The following is a 16,419-nucleotide window of genomic DNA, read 5'->3' on the forward strand; positions in this document are numbered from 1 at the left end:
CTCCTCAGGAAGCACCCCTCACTGGCTTGACCAGGGACTCCTTTTGCCTGTACAAAGTTTGCATTAATTGCTCCTCCCACTTTTGCCTCTGGCCCTGCTGGCCACTGGCATGTGGCCCTCACAAGGTTACTCAGAAGGAAATGTGGCCTTTGGACTGAAAAAGCTTCCCAACCTCTGCCATAGTGGGGATGCTCTGCTATGTGTGTTGGAGCATGCATGTGCTGAGACAGCCCCATGGCTGTCAGGGATGTCATGAAGTCCTGAGCCAGCTCATTTTGGCCACCTTGGCTTGGATATTGAAGTCCCCCAATACCACCATGTGAGTGAGTGGATCCCCCAAGGGCACCTTTGGTGAGTTTTCTCCCTGTGCAAACCCTACTGGCTGTTTGCCTTTTAAGAACATGTGTCTGTTAACTGCAAAACTCATAATGACATTGTGCATTGTTTGGCCATGACACAGACGTTATTTTGTCTGATTCATCAGAAGTCTCAGTAAGAGAAATTCTGAGTGCCTGACAATGGCCGGGAAGGTTTGTTGAAACCCTACTTGAGAAGATGTTCAGAGCTGGGCTGGGAGGAGTGGCTAATTTGTCCTTCTCTTCCCTCTGCAGTTCAGATTCAGAAGGCCATTTTGGGACTCCGGAGGCAGAGACCCCAGTCCACTTGCTGGGGAAGGAGCTGGAGGAGCCATCCCTGCACCTGTTGGAGCCTGAGACTGAGCCCCAAGGTAAAGAGGCATGGAGGTTCCTTTTCACACCTTTCTAATGGAGTTAGAAGATGCCATTTGATGCACAGATGCCTCTTGTGCAGGCAGACTTGATGGTCTTGCAGACCCCTCTGTGAAGACCAAGGTTGCAGATCATCTCTGTTTGGCTGCTTTGGAAAACAGGGTGCTTGGCTGCAGCCATGTCTAGCAGACAACAATTGTGCAGCAGCATCTTGGTTTGTGCCTGTCAGTTTCTATAAATAGGTGATGGCCACCACCCCCCAGTCCCTCTGGGTTGTCTGCCGTCTGAGGGAAGGGTGTCATTTCTCAGGGGTCTCCCTGAAGTCTCTTAAGGCAACCTGCTATGATAGCTTCTACGGGTGAGATGCTCCGCCACTGAGCAATGGCCTTTCCCAGGCTTCTGCTAGAATGAGCATCTTCGGACGCTTCAAGATGACCTGCTTATTGGGCCTTCATTCTGATTTGCTTGCGGGAAGGTTTGTGTCCAAGCAAGTGCTATCTTGCACTTCCTAATGTGTTCTTCTGTCACTTTTCTGATCTGTTGGGGAAGTGGGTTTGTTGCACAAGATCTCTTAATCAGCTTCTGTTTCACAACCTGAATTTGCTGTTATGTGAATCCCACCTGAAAATAGTAAGCATTCTTGGAGGCACCTTTCATTGTTGTTGTTTTTTCTATTTTCTTTTTGCTGCAACCAACTAAAACTCTTCCCCTCCGGGAGTTCCTCAGCAGCATGCAGTTCCAGAGCCTTGGCCTGGAATAGTGCAAAGGCTCCTAGCATGTTCAAGGTGCAGCTCTTGGAAAGGCAGCTCTTTGCTTCACCCTCCCCATAGTATATTGGGACCAGTTTTGGGCTCGGTGGGCTAAACCCTGTGATCATGAGGTGGGAAGCTCAGGCAGAGAGGCCTGGCAGCTGAGCTCTAGAAGGCAAAAAATCATTGCATCTGCTTTGATCTGCCCATGCTGGAAAGTAGAAGAAACACTTTTTTGCTATTGTGAGTTAGAATTTGTAACAGTTCATTCAGTAGCTATTTTCATTCAGATCTGTGTAGCCTTGTTCTGAGAGCTGCAGAGATACTGTATCTGCAGAAACACACTAAAGTATTTTGTTGTATGTGTTTATTCTTGGTCACAATCTAAAACACAATTCTATTAGCCAGTGCATCTTAATGGACAAATGTTTGGGCTTAGATCTGGTTTTGAGCCACAGTGCTGCCACAGATTTTCAGCCTCACCTCCCCCCAGTGTAAAATAGTGTTGTTTCTCTCACCTGATTTTGAACATTAATGCTTTGGCTCCATTTGTATGTAACATGAAGCCAAACCATCATCTGCTGGAGAGGAGATTGTGGCTGCTCTGCTCCTCTCTGGTTGTGCTGCTGCTCTGCTCAGCCATGGTTTGGTTTCGTGTGTCCACTCAGTGTGGGTTGGTGTCGAGAGCAGGTATGGTTGGGCACCTGCCAGGAGCCCACACCCCAGCAGGGGTGCCCCTGATGGGAGCCTCGTGGACCTGCTCCCGCTTCTCACTGCAAGTGGCTTGTTCACCTGCCTCTCTCTTTGACCCAGACCCAGAGGGAGTGGGCAAACAAACATATGGTGGCAAGCTGAGGAGGTGGAGTGTCTGCCATTGTTTACTTGCTAGCTCTTCCCACAACAAGCAAGAAGGTGATGAGAAAGAGCAGCAGCAGCAGCAACTGGTGACAGTGGGCAGCGGCACTGGGGGTTTCTTGCCCAAGAAGCCCAACCCCAAAACCTGTGGCATTGGTACTGAGATCAGATACGCTGAAGCAGAATGCAGTTGCCCCCTCTCAATGTAGCCTTCCCCCAAATAGTCTAGCCGTGCTGCACCTTCTGCATGTTCCAGGTGCATCCTGAATATGGATGCTATAGCAGTCTGGAACATGATAGCTCTTTACCTTAGCTCTGGGGCAGCTTTAATCCTTATTGGTGATGCTGCTAACATTAAAAAGAGATTTTTGTGTCTCACAAAATGGCCAGGGACTTCCCCTTGGTTGTGGCAGTTGCACTCCCATTATTGTTGTGAGTGTCTAGTATCTTTCCATTGTTCTCTCATGCCTCACTGACATTTCTCTTCTTCCTCCTGGACTCCCCACTGCTCTCTGCAACACCACAATCCTTCCCCCCCCCCCCTGAGGAAGTGACACTTCCTGCCTGCAAGGTTCTGATTGTTTAATTCCACCCCTTTTGAAAAGGCTTCTTGTGGCCGTTGAGGGTGCTTTGGTCTTCTGACATCCTTCCAGCAAATGTATTGAGAGAGGCAGCCTGGTAGAGAAGCTGCCTGGTTTCATGGCATATGCATCTCTGCCAAGGGAGGGAGGAAAGAGGCCATTTGCTGCAGTTTCTACTGATGGGCAATGGGGTGGTGTGGAGAAGGACATTTCAGGGCATCCCACTGTCCCCATCTGGAAATTCTTGGTTAGTGCCCAAAGAAATGTAGGTGACCTGGTTTACTCTGCCTGCAGGGATATTTAGCCAGTGGGTATTTTGATGTATTGCAGCTTGCAAATCCTGTGCTTTTTAAAAGGGCTATATTTGGAAGAGTTCACCTAGTCCAACATCCTGTTCTCAAGGTGGGCTGGGGTGGGGGAACCAGATGCCTGTGGGAAGCCCATATGCAAGATCTGAGTCTAGCAGCAATTTATGATTCTCAACATAAGCTTCTCAGCATTCAGAGCCATTTTGCTTCAGACCTTGGTGGTAAAAGATAGCCAGTGTGGCCATTAGTCTTTGCCTTATTCTGTGCCTGCAGAATTCTAGGTGCAACCTGCTATTTCTGGCAGAGTTTGCGTTCCTGGGAACTTCAAAACTTCTTTCAAAAGCAGAAGAAAGTTACTAGTTCTCAAGGCTGCAGCCTGATAGCAATACTTTGCTTTTATCCAGCACTTCACCTAAAGCATTCACCCCCACCCCCCGGTGCATTATCTTAATACTGTACTTAATGTTGCAAAATGGGCCAGTATTATCGCACCTGCATTGTATTGGGACTGATAAAATGTGGCTTGTCTAGGGCTGCTACTGGGTCGTGTGCAGCGGACACTGAATTTTGTTGAGTTGACAGAGTGGCTGATATCCAAAGTCCTGCTCCTGGGAAGCCTGTCTTTCAGCTCTGCTTGGTTGACAGCTGGCTGTGCTGGGCCAGGAAGGATGGGGCACATCCATCTCAGCTAATGACCATCCCTACATTCTTTGGAAGAGAAATATGTATTATTATCTTAAATGCTTTATTTTTGTATCTGTTGTTGTTTAGCCATCTTGGGCATGATATGTGGTAAGTCAGGATGCAAATGTTCACACATTATAATAAGTTAATTGCATGTTATTGGAACAAGTACTTTTTAAACCCCACCTGAGCCAACTGCCAAGGCCTGCTGTTGTGAGAGGAAAAAACTCCACACATTCTTGGTGGTTGGTGGTTGAAGTGTTTTGCTGCAACCTGGGAGAGGGGGGTTTAAATCTCCCCTCAGCTCACTGGGTGGCCTTGGACCAGTCAACCTAACCCCCCCCCCCACAGGGTTGTCATGAGGAGGGGGAAGAACTATGCACATACCTTCTTGAGCTCATTGGAGGAAAAGCAGGATTGAAATGCCAGGAAGAAGAAAGTGATGAGGTCCAACTGCAGTGCCTCCTTTGGGGGCTGTGAAGAAGCCTCTGGCCCCCATCACGGGAGGTGGGAGGTGTGGAGTTGTTGTTGTTATTTGGGAGGGAATTGCGAGACTTTTTGACCTTGTTTAGGCATTGTAGGAGTAGGTACCATATAGACTGCCTGAGAGTTGTTGTTTGGACTGAAGCCTGCTTTTGTCTTTGAGCATATAAGGAAAGGTCTGGGCTAGTTAAGGAGGTCTTGGCCAGTGATGGCGCTCAGTCTCCCTCCCTCCCTTTCTCTCCCCGCCCCCAAAACTCTCTGGAGCCAGATCTGATTTAATGGCTGTTTGGGAGGAAGAGAGAAAACTGTTTCTCCCTCTCAGCTGAGGTTGACTCAGCACCAAGTCACAGAAACCACAATCTTTTTTTCTTTCCTTTAAAAAAGAAGAATCAGTATTTGGACTCTTCCCTGATTGAGTGTGCATAAGAGTAAAGGAGGGTCCTGCTGGGTTGTCAGCATCCCATTTCCCACAGCAGCCGGTCAGGTGCCTGCAGGAAACCCACCCGCAGGGCTTGGCAACTACAGACCCACCTTTCTGCTTTGGCATGCTGCCATCATAACGTGCAGCCTCCATCTCATCTGCTTCTCAAAGCTGTTTCAAGCTGGAGGCCATCACTGCCTCTTGTAGCAGAGAGTCCCAGAGTTCAGCTGGGTGCTGGGTGAAGAAGGCCTTCCTTCTGCCTGTCCTGAATCTCCCTTGTGTCCTAGTGTTATGCAAGAGGGAGGAAAATGTGTCTCTGCTGTTTTCGAGCCATGCATACTTTTAGAAACCTCTAAGTAGGGGCCTGATTTCACCTTCATAGGCAAATCATGGGATCTATGGATCCATCTTTTCCTGTCCTTAGCTGCACTTCTTCTTACTGCTTATATCACAGCAGGTTGAGCCTTGGCACTGTGAATAGGTTCAAGAGCTCATCTCTGAAAGGAGGAATTTAGCTGTTCAAGGGTGCAGCACTTCCTCCTTCCTCTCCACTCCATTGCACAAGACCTGCTCGCTGGGTAAACTGTGCCTGCCAGTTTGGAGATGACAGTAGACTGACTTTCAGAATTCTCCAGTCAGGCTCCACCTATTAAAGCGATGGTATTTGAGGCTGGCCAAACATCACACAATGGTGCCCTTCTCAGCAAATCCTCAACCCTCCTCCCAAAGTCTGTGCTTGGAACAAATTGTGTCAATGAAGGGAGTTTGCGTGCTCCTGCACAAGTGATCCCCATTGCAAGGCTCTGGTTTGGATAATTCACAGTATTGCTGGGAGACGGAGGGAGGAAGGCAGACAGAGGATCTGTAGAGGTGCTCAGGATAGAAGGAGCCCTGAAAACGCCTGCAAAAGGTTTTATTCGGTCTTTGGTTTTACACAGATGTAGCAACCTATGCAAGTTCAGAATTTCTCTGCAGCTGCAAAAGACATTATTATTTATAAAGAGAAAGGAAGCTGAGATTCCAAGGAAATTATGTTCAGCATTTTATTCCAGATTTTGACAGTTCACACACACACACACACACACACACATTTCTTTCAACAGGGCTTGCAAAAGATATTTTGGATGGGTGGTGCCAGAAGTGGGGAGGATTTGCTACCTTGGACGCCCAAATGTTTTCCCTTAGCCCTGTATTCTGCAAATGGACAGATGCATGGCTTGCATATAGTTTTGGGTACTGTACTTTTGATTGCTGCAGCCTCTATTTCTGCTGGAGCTTGACTAATACATCCATTGAAATTCTCTTGACCTGAATGGCTTTGCTAGATTCCCAGAAGGCCAAGAGAAGCATGTTTTCTGCAGGTAGCACGTGCCATTCGTGCAAGCGACCTGCTGCCAAAGAGGTAGGGAGCTCTAAAAATACAAATAAAATGTACTAACTAGGGCATCTGTTTCATTTAACACACACGTGTCAGTGGCTAAATAACAGAGGTGCCATTCCACAGCGATTAAAGGGTTTTCTCTTATGCACCTGTTGTATGTGAGGCCTACAAGCAGCCACACTCCTTAGTGGAGGGGCAACCCCACTGCCACACATTTTTCTCTTTTGATGCCTCTGCCCGGCCACTTTAATTTGGCTGATCCCGTGCTAAGCTGGGGGACCTTTGGTGCTGAACTACAACTCCCATCAGTCCCAGTAAGCAGGACCAATGGTCAGGGATGGTGGGAGTTGTAACTGAGCAATGTCTGGAGGGCCAGTGATTCCCTACACATGAGCACAAGCAGGTTGGTTTGGGGTCATTCCATAAGGACCAGAAACTTCATTTTAAAAGAAGAAAGCTGAGATTCTCCATAAATGGAACCCTGCACAGCTTTCCCACACACAGGTCTCCAAAGCTGCCCACTTTCAGGCTGGCAAGGCAACTGTGTGTTTTCTCTGAAACCACCATGTTCAGAAGTGACCTATATAATTTTTTGTACCTGCTGATTCAGAATAATTGCAAGTCTTTGTTTCTCCATGCAGTTGGGAGAGTTTAGCAGGCAGACATGGCAGGATTCCCTTCTCTGCATGGTGTGTGTGTGTGTGTGTGTGTGTGTGTGTGCATAGATCACTAATTTCCAAACATAGCTGCCTCTCAGGATCTCTGGCTGTGGTCACCCATGTCACCCACCCAGGATGCATGGTGCAGCAACAAAACTGCTAGCACATTTGCAAATCTAAACAGGGTCTGGTCTGGTTTCAAATTGGACAGAAGATTGTGTGTTGAGATTCCTGCATTGCATGGGGTGAGACTAGATGCCCCTTGGGATCCCTTCCATTGCCTCATCCATATTACCTGCTCCTTTTTTATGGCAAGGCTGGGGTTGAGCCTGGGCCTGCAAGACAGAGTTGTTCCGCCAGGCCTTTGGTCAGAGCGCAGCCTGACTCCCTCCTCTGGCAACCTGCACAGAATTTTGCTTAATTGGTTGCCATCAATTTGATTTAATTAATTTTTATAATGAAATATTTTTAGATTGTGTAATTATTTTACTGTTTGATTATTTGATTGTTGTTAGCCGCCCTGAGCCCGGCTTCGGCTGGGGAGGGGGGGTATAAATAAAATTTATTATTTATTATTATTATTCTGCATGCAGAGGTGGTGTTTTCCCATTTAGGAGTCCTAGTTGCTTGTTCTCCCCTCCAGCCACAGATTCCACCAAATGAGAGGAACCCCCCCCTCTTAAATAAGAGACACGGGGGAATGATTAATGGACTTCAATGTCTGTACACTAATGCGCAAAGCATGGGAAATAAACAAGATGAGCTTGAGCTCTTGGTACAGCAAACTAAATATGACATAATAGGCATCACTGAAACCTGGTGGGATAAGTCCCACGATTGGAATGTAATAATGGGGGGATACAATCTATTTCAGAGAAACAGACCAGACAAGAAAGGAGGAGGAGTGGCGTTATATGTCAGGTATGTGTATACCTGTGAAGAGATCCAAGATTTAGAACCTCAAAGCCAAAGTGAGAGCATTTGGGTCAAAATTAAGGGAGAGAAGAATAACAGAGATCTCATTGTGGGAGTTTATATAGATCCCCAAGCCAAACGGAGGACATAGATGATGCCTTCCTGGAACAGATGGCCAAGCATGCAAAAGGAAGGGAGATAGTAGTAATGGGGGACTTCAATTACCCAGATATTTGTTGGATGTCAAACTCAGCCAAGAGCTTAAGGTCAAACAGATTCCTCACTGGCCTTGCAGACAACTTCATTGTCCAGAAAGTGGGAGAAGCAACAAGAGGAATAGCCATTTTAGATCTGGTCCTAACCAATGTTGATGACCTGGTTAGTGGGGTAGAAGTGGAAGGATCATTAGGCGCGAGTGATCATGCTCTTCTGAAGTTTACTATACAGCGGAAAGGAGCAGCCAAGCATACTAGGACTCAATTTCTTGACTTTAAGAAAGCCGACTTCATAAAACTTAGGGAAGTGCTGGGTGAGATCCCATGGACAGTAATACTAAAAGGAAAGGGAGTTCATGATGGCTGGGAGTTTGTTAAGAGGGAGATAGTAAAAGCACAACGTCAGGCAATACCAATGAGACGGAAACATGGAAGGTGCTTAAAGAAACCAGGGTGGCTATCTAAAGAACTTTTAACTGAGTTAAGATTAAAAAAGGATGTGTACAAAAAATGGAAAAGGGGGGAAACCACCAAAGAGGAATTCAAACAAATAGCCAGCATGTGTAGACACAAAGTCAGAAAAGCTAAAGCACAGAATGAACTCAGGCTTGCTAGAGAGGTTAAAAGCAACATAAAAGGCTTTTATGGGTATGTTCGTAGCAAAAGGAAGAACAAAGAAACAGTGCGGTCACTCAGATGAGAAGATGGTGAAATGCAAACAGGGGACACAGAAAGGGCTGAACTCCTCAATGCCTTCTTTGCCTCAGTCTTCTCCGATAAAGAAAACAATGCCCGACCTGAAGAATTTGGAGCAAATGATTCAGCAAAGGAAACACAGCCCAGAATAACTAAGGAGATAGTACAAGAATACTTGGCTAGTTTAGATGTATTCAAGTCTCCAGGGCCAGATGAACTGCATCCAAGAGTATTAAAAGAACTGGCAGATGTGATCTCAGAACCACTGGCAGTCATCTTTGAGAATTCCTGGAGAACAGGCGAAGTCCCAGCAGACTGGAGGAGGGCAAATGTTGTCCCTATTTTCAAAAAGGGGAAAAGAGAGGACCCAAATAATTACCGCCCAGTCAGTCTGACATCAATACCAGGGAAGATTCTGGAGCAGATCATTAAGCAAACAGTCTGTGAGCACCTAGAAAGGAATGCTGTGATTACCAATAGTCAGCATGGATTTCTGAAAAATAAGTCATGTCAGACTAACCTGATCTCGTTTTTTGACAGAATTACAAGCCTGGTAGATGAAGGGAACGCAGTGGATGTAGCCTACCTTGATTTCAGCAAGGCATTTGACAAGGTGCCCCATGATATTCTTGTAAAGAAGCTGGTAAAATGCGGTCTTGACTATGCTACCACTCAGTGGATTTGTAACTGGCTGACTGACCGAACCCAAAGGGTGCTCATCAATGGTTCCTCTTCATCCTGGAGAAGAGTGACTAGTGGGATGCCACAGGGTTCTGTCTTGGGCCCGGTCTTATTCAACATCTTCATCAACGACTTGGATGATGGACTCAAGGGCATCCTGATCAAATTTGCAGAGGACACCAAACTGGGAGGGGTGGCTAACACCCCAGAGAACAGGATCACACTTCAAAACGACCTTGACAAGTTAGAGAACTGGGCAAAAACAAACAAGATGAATTTTAACAGGGAGAAATGTAAAGTATTGCAATTGGGGGGAAAAAATGAGAGGCACAAATACAAGATGGGGGACACCTGGCTTGAGAGCAGTACATGTGAAAAGGATCTAGGAGTCTTGGTTGACCACAAACTTGACATGAGCCAACAGTGTGACGCGCCAGCTAAAAAAGCCAATGCAATTCTGGGCTGCATCAATAGGAGTATAGCATCTAGATCAAGGGAAGTAATAGTGCCACTGTATTCTGCTCTGGTCAGACCTCACCTGGAGTACTGTGTCCAGTTCTGGGCACCACAATTCAAGAAGGACACTGACAAACTGGAACGTGTCCAGAGGAGGGCAACCAAAATGGTCAAAGGCCTGGAAACGATGCCTTATGAGGAACGGCTAAGGGAGCTGGGCATGTTTAGCCTGGAGAAGTGGACGATAAGGGGTGATATGATAGCCATGTTCAAATATATAAAAGGATGTCACATAGAGGAGGGAGAAAAGTTGTTTTCTGCTGCTCCAGAGAAGCAGACACGGAGCAATGGATCCAAACTACAAGAAAGAAGATTCCACCTAAACATTAGGAAGAACTTCCTGACAGTAAGAGCTGTTCGACAGTGGAATTTGCTGCCAAGGAGTGTGGTGGAGTCTCCTTTTTTGGAGGTCTTTAAGCAGAGGCTTGACAACCATATGTCAGGAGTGCTCTGATGGTGTTTCCTGCTTGGCAGGGGGTTGGACTCGATGGCCCTTGTGGTCTCTTCCAACTCTATGATTCTATGATCTCAGTCAGCATGCCTGCAGTCCTTGAAGTGCAGTGGACTGAGCACCAGGAGCCAGGAGCCTTCTGTCATTCCGTGGGCCTCTTGCTGCTTACATTCAGCTCCCAAGAGACAGTGGTGCCTTGGTTCTCGAATGCCTTAGTAGTCGAACAACTTGGAACCCAAATGCTGCAAACTCGAAATAAGTTTGTGAACCTTTTTCAGAAGCCGAACATGTTTTGTTTTGAGTGCCACACTTCTTTTTTGAGTGTCATGCGCCGGTGGTTGTAACCGACAGTAGTAACCATCAGGGCAAGGGAAGAACAGCCCCCCTCCACCTGCACCGCTCGCACCACCTGAGAATTCAAAGCTTCCCCTCGTCGCCCTTTCAGCTGCCCTCTGCCCCGCTCGCTGTGTCCTGTCAGGGCGAGGGAAAAGGTGCCTTGTCCCGAGCCAGCACTGAGTGAGGGAAGGCTGGGCTGGACTGCAAGCGAGTGGGCAAGGGTTGTCGCCGCACCTCCCAGCACCAGGTCCCTTTGCCCGCCACTACTGCTGCAGCAGCAACCCCCCCCCTGCCGCTCCCGCTCCCTCTGCCCTCCTCCATTCCGAGTGTGGCCCGTGGCGACCGCTCTAGCCCCCAGAGCAACGCCAAGCATCTCAGCCCCATCACTGCCTGCCTTCTCACAGGGTGCAGGACAGCGTGGCAGGATGCAGCCCCGCTGCTGCAGTACGGGTTCTGCTTGTGCCAGCCCTGAAGAAGCTGAGGAAAGGGGGCTGGGTGCGGGGAAGGGATCCAGAAGGGCTGGCGGGGGGTGGGTGGGAGAGCTGCTTTGGGGGAGGGGTCATTCCGGACCAAATCACCTGATTTTAATACTCGGCCATGCTCTCACAACATTTTTGAAGTAAAAAATAAATACATACTTTTTTTTTTGCTCATTCAGAAAGGTCATATTGCATACAGTGGTCAAAACAGCATCTTTGACCATATTCCATGTATGGAAAACAAAATAGCTTTGACCATAACATTTCAGAAGTGTTTTACACAATAAAATGAACAAGGGCTCTGAGACATGTTTTGTTTTTATTAAATAATCAATAAAACTTAATTTTTAAAATATATCAGATGACATTGTAACATAAGAGGGTACAATTTTATCTATTCTCATGAATGTGTGAGTTATTTCAGGCTCAAAGAGACCTTAAAACCTGTACCCCCCCAAAAAAAAAATTGTAAAAAATTTACTTCAAAATCAATTTATTTTATAATGACAAAAAACACCCTGCTTATTTGTAAAACATAACAAGTACATGGTTAGCCCATTCAACAAAAAAAGGATGATATATGTGTTAGTTGTGGTTTGCGCGCTATGGCTTATCAAACCTACAAAAATGACAAAAATTCACTTTGAATGGTTGATGACCCTTTTCTGTGGCACTTAATACCATTTTTATACCTTATTTTGAAAGATACCACAATTAGCTTTATTTTGATACCAAAAGCCCAATTGGTCGAAAAATAAGTGAAATGGGAGCTTTTTCCTTCACTGACACAGAAATTGCATTAGCCTAAATCATGTGAAAATTGAAATTTTTAATAAAATTCTTCTGCACCCAATTTTGGACCAAAAATATTTGTGGTTATCTCATAGGTATCTACACATAATTTTTTTTTTTTGAAGAAAATCTGAGTCATGAAAGCACATGGTACCAGGTAATTTGGCGTGGAATGACCCAGAGAGAGAGAGAGAGAGAGTGCTGTTTTAGTGGGGAGAGAGAAAGGGCTGGCTTGGCGGGGAGAGAGAAATTATTTATTTATACATACATACATACATACATACCCCGCCCATCTGGCTGGGTTTTCCCAGCCACTCTGGGCGGCTCCCAATCAAATATTAAAAATACAATACAGTCATACCTCGTGTTGAATGTGCTTTGCATTTCGCCACTCATGCATGCACAGACACTCAAAATGACGTCACATGCATGCACGGAAGCGGCCAAACGTGATCCGCGCACGTGCAGACGGGTCGTCGCTTGTTACATTCGCTTCAGGATGCGAACAGGGCTCTGGAACGGATCCCGTTCGCATCCCGAGGTACCACTGTACAACGTTAAAAATACAATACAGAAAGGGCTGGCTTGGGGGAAGAGAGAGAGAGAGAGAGAGAAAGGGATGGCTTCGGGTGGGAGAGAGCTGCTTTAGGTAGGGAGAGGAAGGGGTGGCTTGGGGGGTGGGGGAGAACTTTTGCCTCCCTTTCCTTCCCCACTGCTTAAACTCCCCCCTCTCGTGTCCAGTTAGCCACCTCCTTCCACACACGCATCCCGAAATCACTCCTCGTCACTGCCAGTTTTTGATACTGGGTAGATCGCAGTTTATTTGAAGTTGGGCATGCCTGGTTTATTGCTTTCATTTTATAGATCAATGGTCTCATTAGATAGTAAAATTCATGTTGAATTGCTGTTTTAGGCATCGTTTTTAAAAGTCTGGAACAGATTAATTCATTTTGCATTACTTTCTATTGCAAAGCATGCCTTGGTTTTGGAACGCTTTGGTTTTGGAGCAGACTTCCGGAACAGATTAAGTTTGAGAACCAAGGTACCACTGTACTGAAGGCTGCAGGAAGGAGACGTGCAGGGGGGTCTGAGGGGCTTGCACACCCCTCTTCTTATGCAATTGTAATTGTGTGTGGCAAGTGAGGAAGCAGGGGATGGGTTATTCCACCACTTCCCTGGATTATTCAGTCACTCCTGAAGCAACACAATTTGCTGCCCTTAGGGGATGCTGACCTGCTCTGTCTCTGCATGAGTCCTGGAGCCATGGAATGCTTCATTCAGAGCCAGTGGATGGCTCTGTAGTTGGATAGTTCATTATATTAATATATCTCTTTAATCTGAGCAGGCTGAAAGCAAAGAGTAAGGCTACTGTAACTTCCATCATAGAGCTTCAGTATGATGACAACATAGTGTGCGCACACTCAGAGGATTACCTCCAAACCATCCTAAATGTCTTCGCAGAAGCTTACAGAAAGCTTGGCCTATCCGCTCAACATCCAAAAAACCAAAGTGCTGCACCAACAAGCACAAAATAGCCCCTCTGCAGTGCCACAAATACAACTTAATGGTGTAACTTTAGAAAATGTCAATCACTTTTCCTACCTGGGCAGTTATCTTTCCATGAGGGCCAAAATCCAGCATTGCCTGAGCTCTGCGAGTGCAGCTTTCTCCCGACTGAAGGGCAGAGTGTTTGAGGACTAGGACATTCGCAGGGAAACGAAAATGCTTGTTTACCTTCCCACTGGAGCAGTACCTATTTATCTACTTGCACTTTGACGTGCTTTCAAACCACTAGGTTGGCAGGAGCTGGGACCGAGCAACAGGAGCTTACCCCATCACAGGGATTCAAACTGCCGACCTTCCGATCGGCAAGCCCTAGGCTCAGTGGTTTAGACCACAGTGCCACCAACAATTGGGAAATACTGGCCTGCAAGCTCTCCAATTGGATAACAGACTTTAGTAAAGGTATCATGGGATTTGAAGATGCTTGAACTCAGGAGGAAAGGGAGAAATGTGCTAAAAGAAAGGCACGCTTGGCAAACCCTCACCATAATCAACTCCTGCCTGGAAACCTATGTGATCGCCAAAGAAGGATAGTTCTTAGTTGTTCCAAGCTCAGAAAGCAAGTATTTCAAGGTATAAGTCATTACCGGTATGTAGGAAGCACTGGCCTAGATAGCTGGAATAGGGAGCAAGAGATAAAGGAGCAAAGATTTGGACAGGGTGGAAACAAAAGTCGGTACCTAAAGAGCAGCCCTATGGGATTAGATCCGAGTGCCTATAGTCCGGCATCCCATTTTGCAAAGTGGCCCCAAAGATGCCTCTGGGAAGCCCACCAGCAGCACAGGAGCACAATAGCAGACTCCTGTTCACAATCCCTAGCAGCTGATATTCAGTGGCATGCTTCTCCTGAGCCCAAAGGTCACATAGAGCTCTCATGGTCTCATCCAGGGCTTCCCAAACAGGAGTGTATAGACCACCCGTTGTCTGCGAGCTACATGCAGGTTATCTATGGCTTATCTGTGGGAGCAGCAGCTGCTTTTGCTGCTCTTAGAACCTGGTGGTCCATCTGGAACAGGGTGACCCAATGTGTGGCCCTCCAGGCCTTTTCGGGTAGCCCTTGGCAACATTTGGCACCCTCCCCAGTCCTTGTGCTGCCTTCCCAAGGCCCAGTAAGTGAGGGGCTTTGGGAAGGAAGCTTGAGGGCTCTGACAGAGTCCTCCTTCGCAAAGATGAGTTTGTGCTTTCCCAGCTTTGGGAAGGAGGTAGGAGGGCTGTTGGACCCTGCCAGAGCCTTGTGCCTCCTTCTCAAATCCCTACCCAGCTCTGGGAAGGCAGCATGAGGACTGGGGAGGGTATCAAATAGTGTTTGCCTGCTGATGAAAGAGAAGCAGGGGAAGGGCAGTCCACCTTCTCATGGATGGAAGGGAGTTCTGTGATCTGGGAGCAGCCACCAAGAAGGCCCTCTCTGATGTCCTCATAAAACGTTCCTGTGACCAGGAGAAAGGCCTCCCCACAAGATCTCAAAGCCGAATCCAGCTCATCTAAGGAGATCAAGTCCTTCTGATACCAAAGTCTTTCTGGACCAAAGTCATTTAGGGCTTTGTAGGCCAGAACCAGAACTTGGAATTGTATCTGGGAAGGGACCAGCAGCCAGCGGAGCTGTTGTAACAAGGGGTTGCAACAGGCTCCAGTCAGCAATCTAGCCACAACATCTCGGACTCCCCAAAGGTTCTGAAAACTTGCTGAAGGCAGCCCCACACAGCTCGCCTGACAGTGATCCAAATGGGGTGCAACCAAGGCATGTATCGCCATTTCTTCCTTCTGTCTGTCCTGAATCTGCTGCTGTCAGTTGGCCTGGGTGTTGTGAGTTCCGGTGTTATGAGAAAAAGAGAGATTCATTTCACTCTTATCCTCTGTTTTTGCCATGCATCTGGTTCACACATCACTTTGTTCCTCTGCCCTTGATGACTGACGGCTAAATGTGGCAGGCTGATTTCAATAGTCTTACACCCTGTGGAACTCAGAAGGGACTTGCTTCTGAGTGTTTGTGTGTGTGTGTAGATATATAGTTAGATATAGAATTGCACTCTGAACAACATTTCATTTGGGGTGATTGGCTGATACAAAAGTTATATGTGTAGTGAATGTTGGTGGCTCATTGATGCATGAAGATCATTGGCGGACGTCATGTTGGACTCATGAATTAACTGCTGAGTCCCATCATTATCCCATATCCCTAGACTTGTGTACCTTTATGTATCTGCATATAGGAGGACACTGCTGATTTTTTGTTTCAAAATCTCCAGGGCTATGGAAGAGGGCTGGGATTAGAAAAACAGTCTCTGGATTTTACTAAGTAACCTGTCAGTTCTGCTGGTTTGACATAGCAGGTTTCTCTTGTCTTTCTGAATATCCTCCAAATGCTTCAACATTTCAGGAATGGCTTCTTTGCGTGGCGCTCCTGTAATTTTCTGTGGAGAGAAACTCTTTGGGTTTAGGGCAGATGGGGCTGTGGCTCCACAGGGGAATTCAAGCTATGCAGTCAGCTCCCTGCCCAGCTCTGGGCGTGTCCTGAGCAGGGCGGGCGGTGCTTTGCTAGAAACCCCCTCAGCCAAGAGCCCTGCTGGCCCAGACCACAGAAAACCCATCTGGGCCAGTATCCTGTTCTCACAGTGGCCACGTGGATGCCTTCCTCAAGGGGAAATCCCACAACAGGCTTTCAGGGGAGGCAATAGGTAGTGCAGAGCTGGCCCAAGGCTTTTTGTTGCCTGAGGCAAAGGACAAGGTGGCTCCTTGGAGATCCTGTCAAGAACAGCCTTTCTTTCCCCAACCTGGCACCCAGCTATTTTGGACTATAACTCCCATTAACTTCTTGCTGGCTGAGACTGATCTGAGTTTGTAGTCCAAAACATTTGGGGAGCACCGGGATGGGGAAGGCTGCCTGAAGGTGCTGCAAGACTCTTGAATTGTGTATGCAGTTCCTGAT

At 47.1% G+C, this 16,419-nt stretch overlaps 1 protein-coding gene across 5 annotated transcripts in view; it reads left to right on the forward strand.

Annotated features, from left to right (window-relative positions):
- TACC1 (transforming acidic coiled-coil containing protein 1) overlaps positions 1-16,419 on the forward strand; it is a 130,612-nt gene that overhangs the window by 54,444 nt on the left and 59,749 nt on the right. For all 5 annotated transcript variants that reach the window (XM_082200290.1, XM_082200287.1, XM_082200289.1 and 2 more), the window contains one exon: positions 612-727. Coding sequence is in view for 3 of the 5 variants with exons in the window: in XM_082200287.1 (XP_082056413.1) it covers positions 612-727 (116 nt within the window). In the remaining 2 variants the exon portion in view is untranslated. The remainder of the gene's footprint in view (positions 1-611; positions 728-16,419) is intronic.

Source organism: Podarcis vaucheri (assembly GCF_965113315.1).
Source record: "Podarcis vaucheri genome assembly, chromosome: 15".
In the NCBI taxonomy this organism is placed as follows: Eukaryota; Metazoa; Chordata; class Lepidosauria; order Squamata; family Lacertidae; genus Podarcis; species Podarcis vaucheri.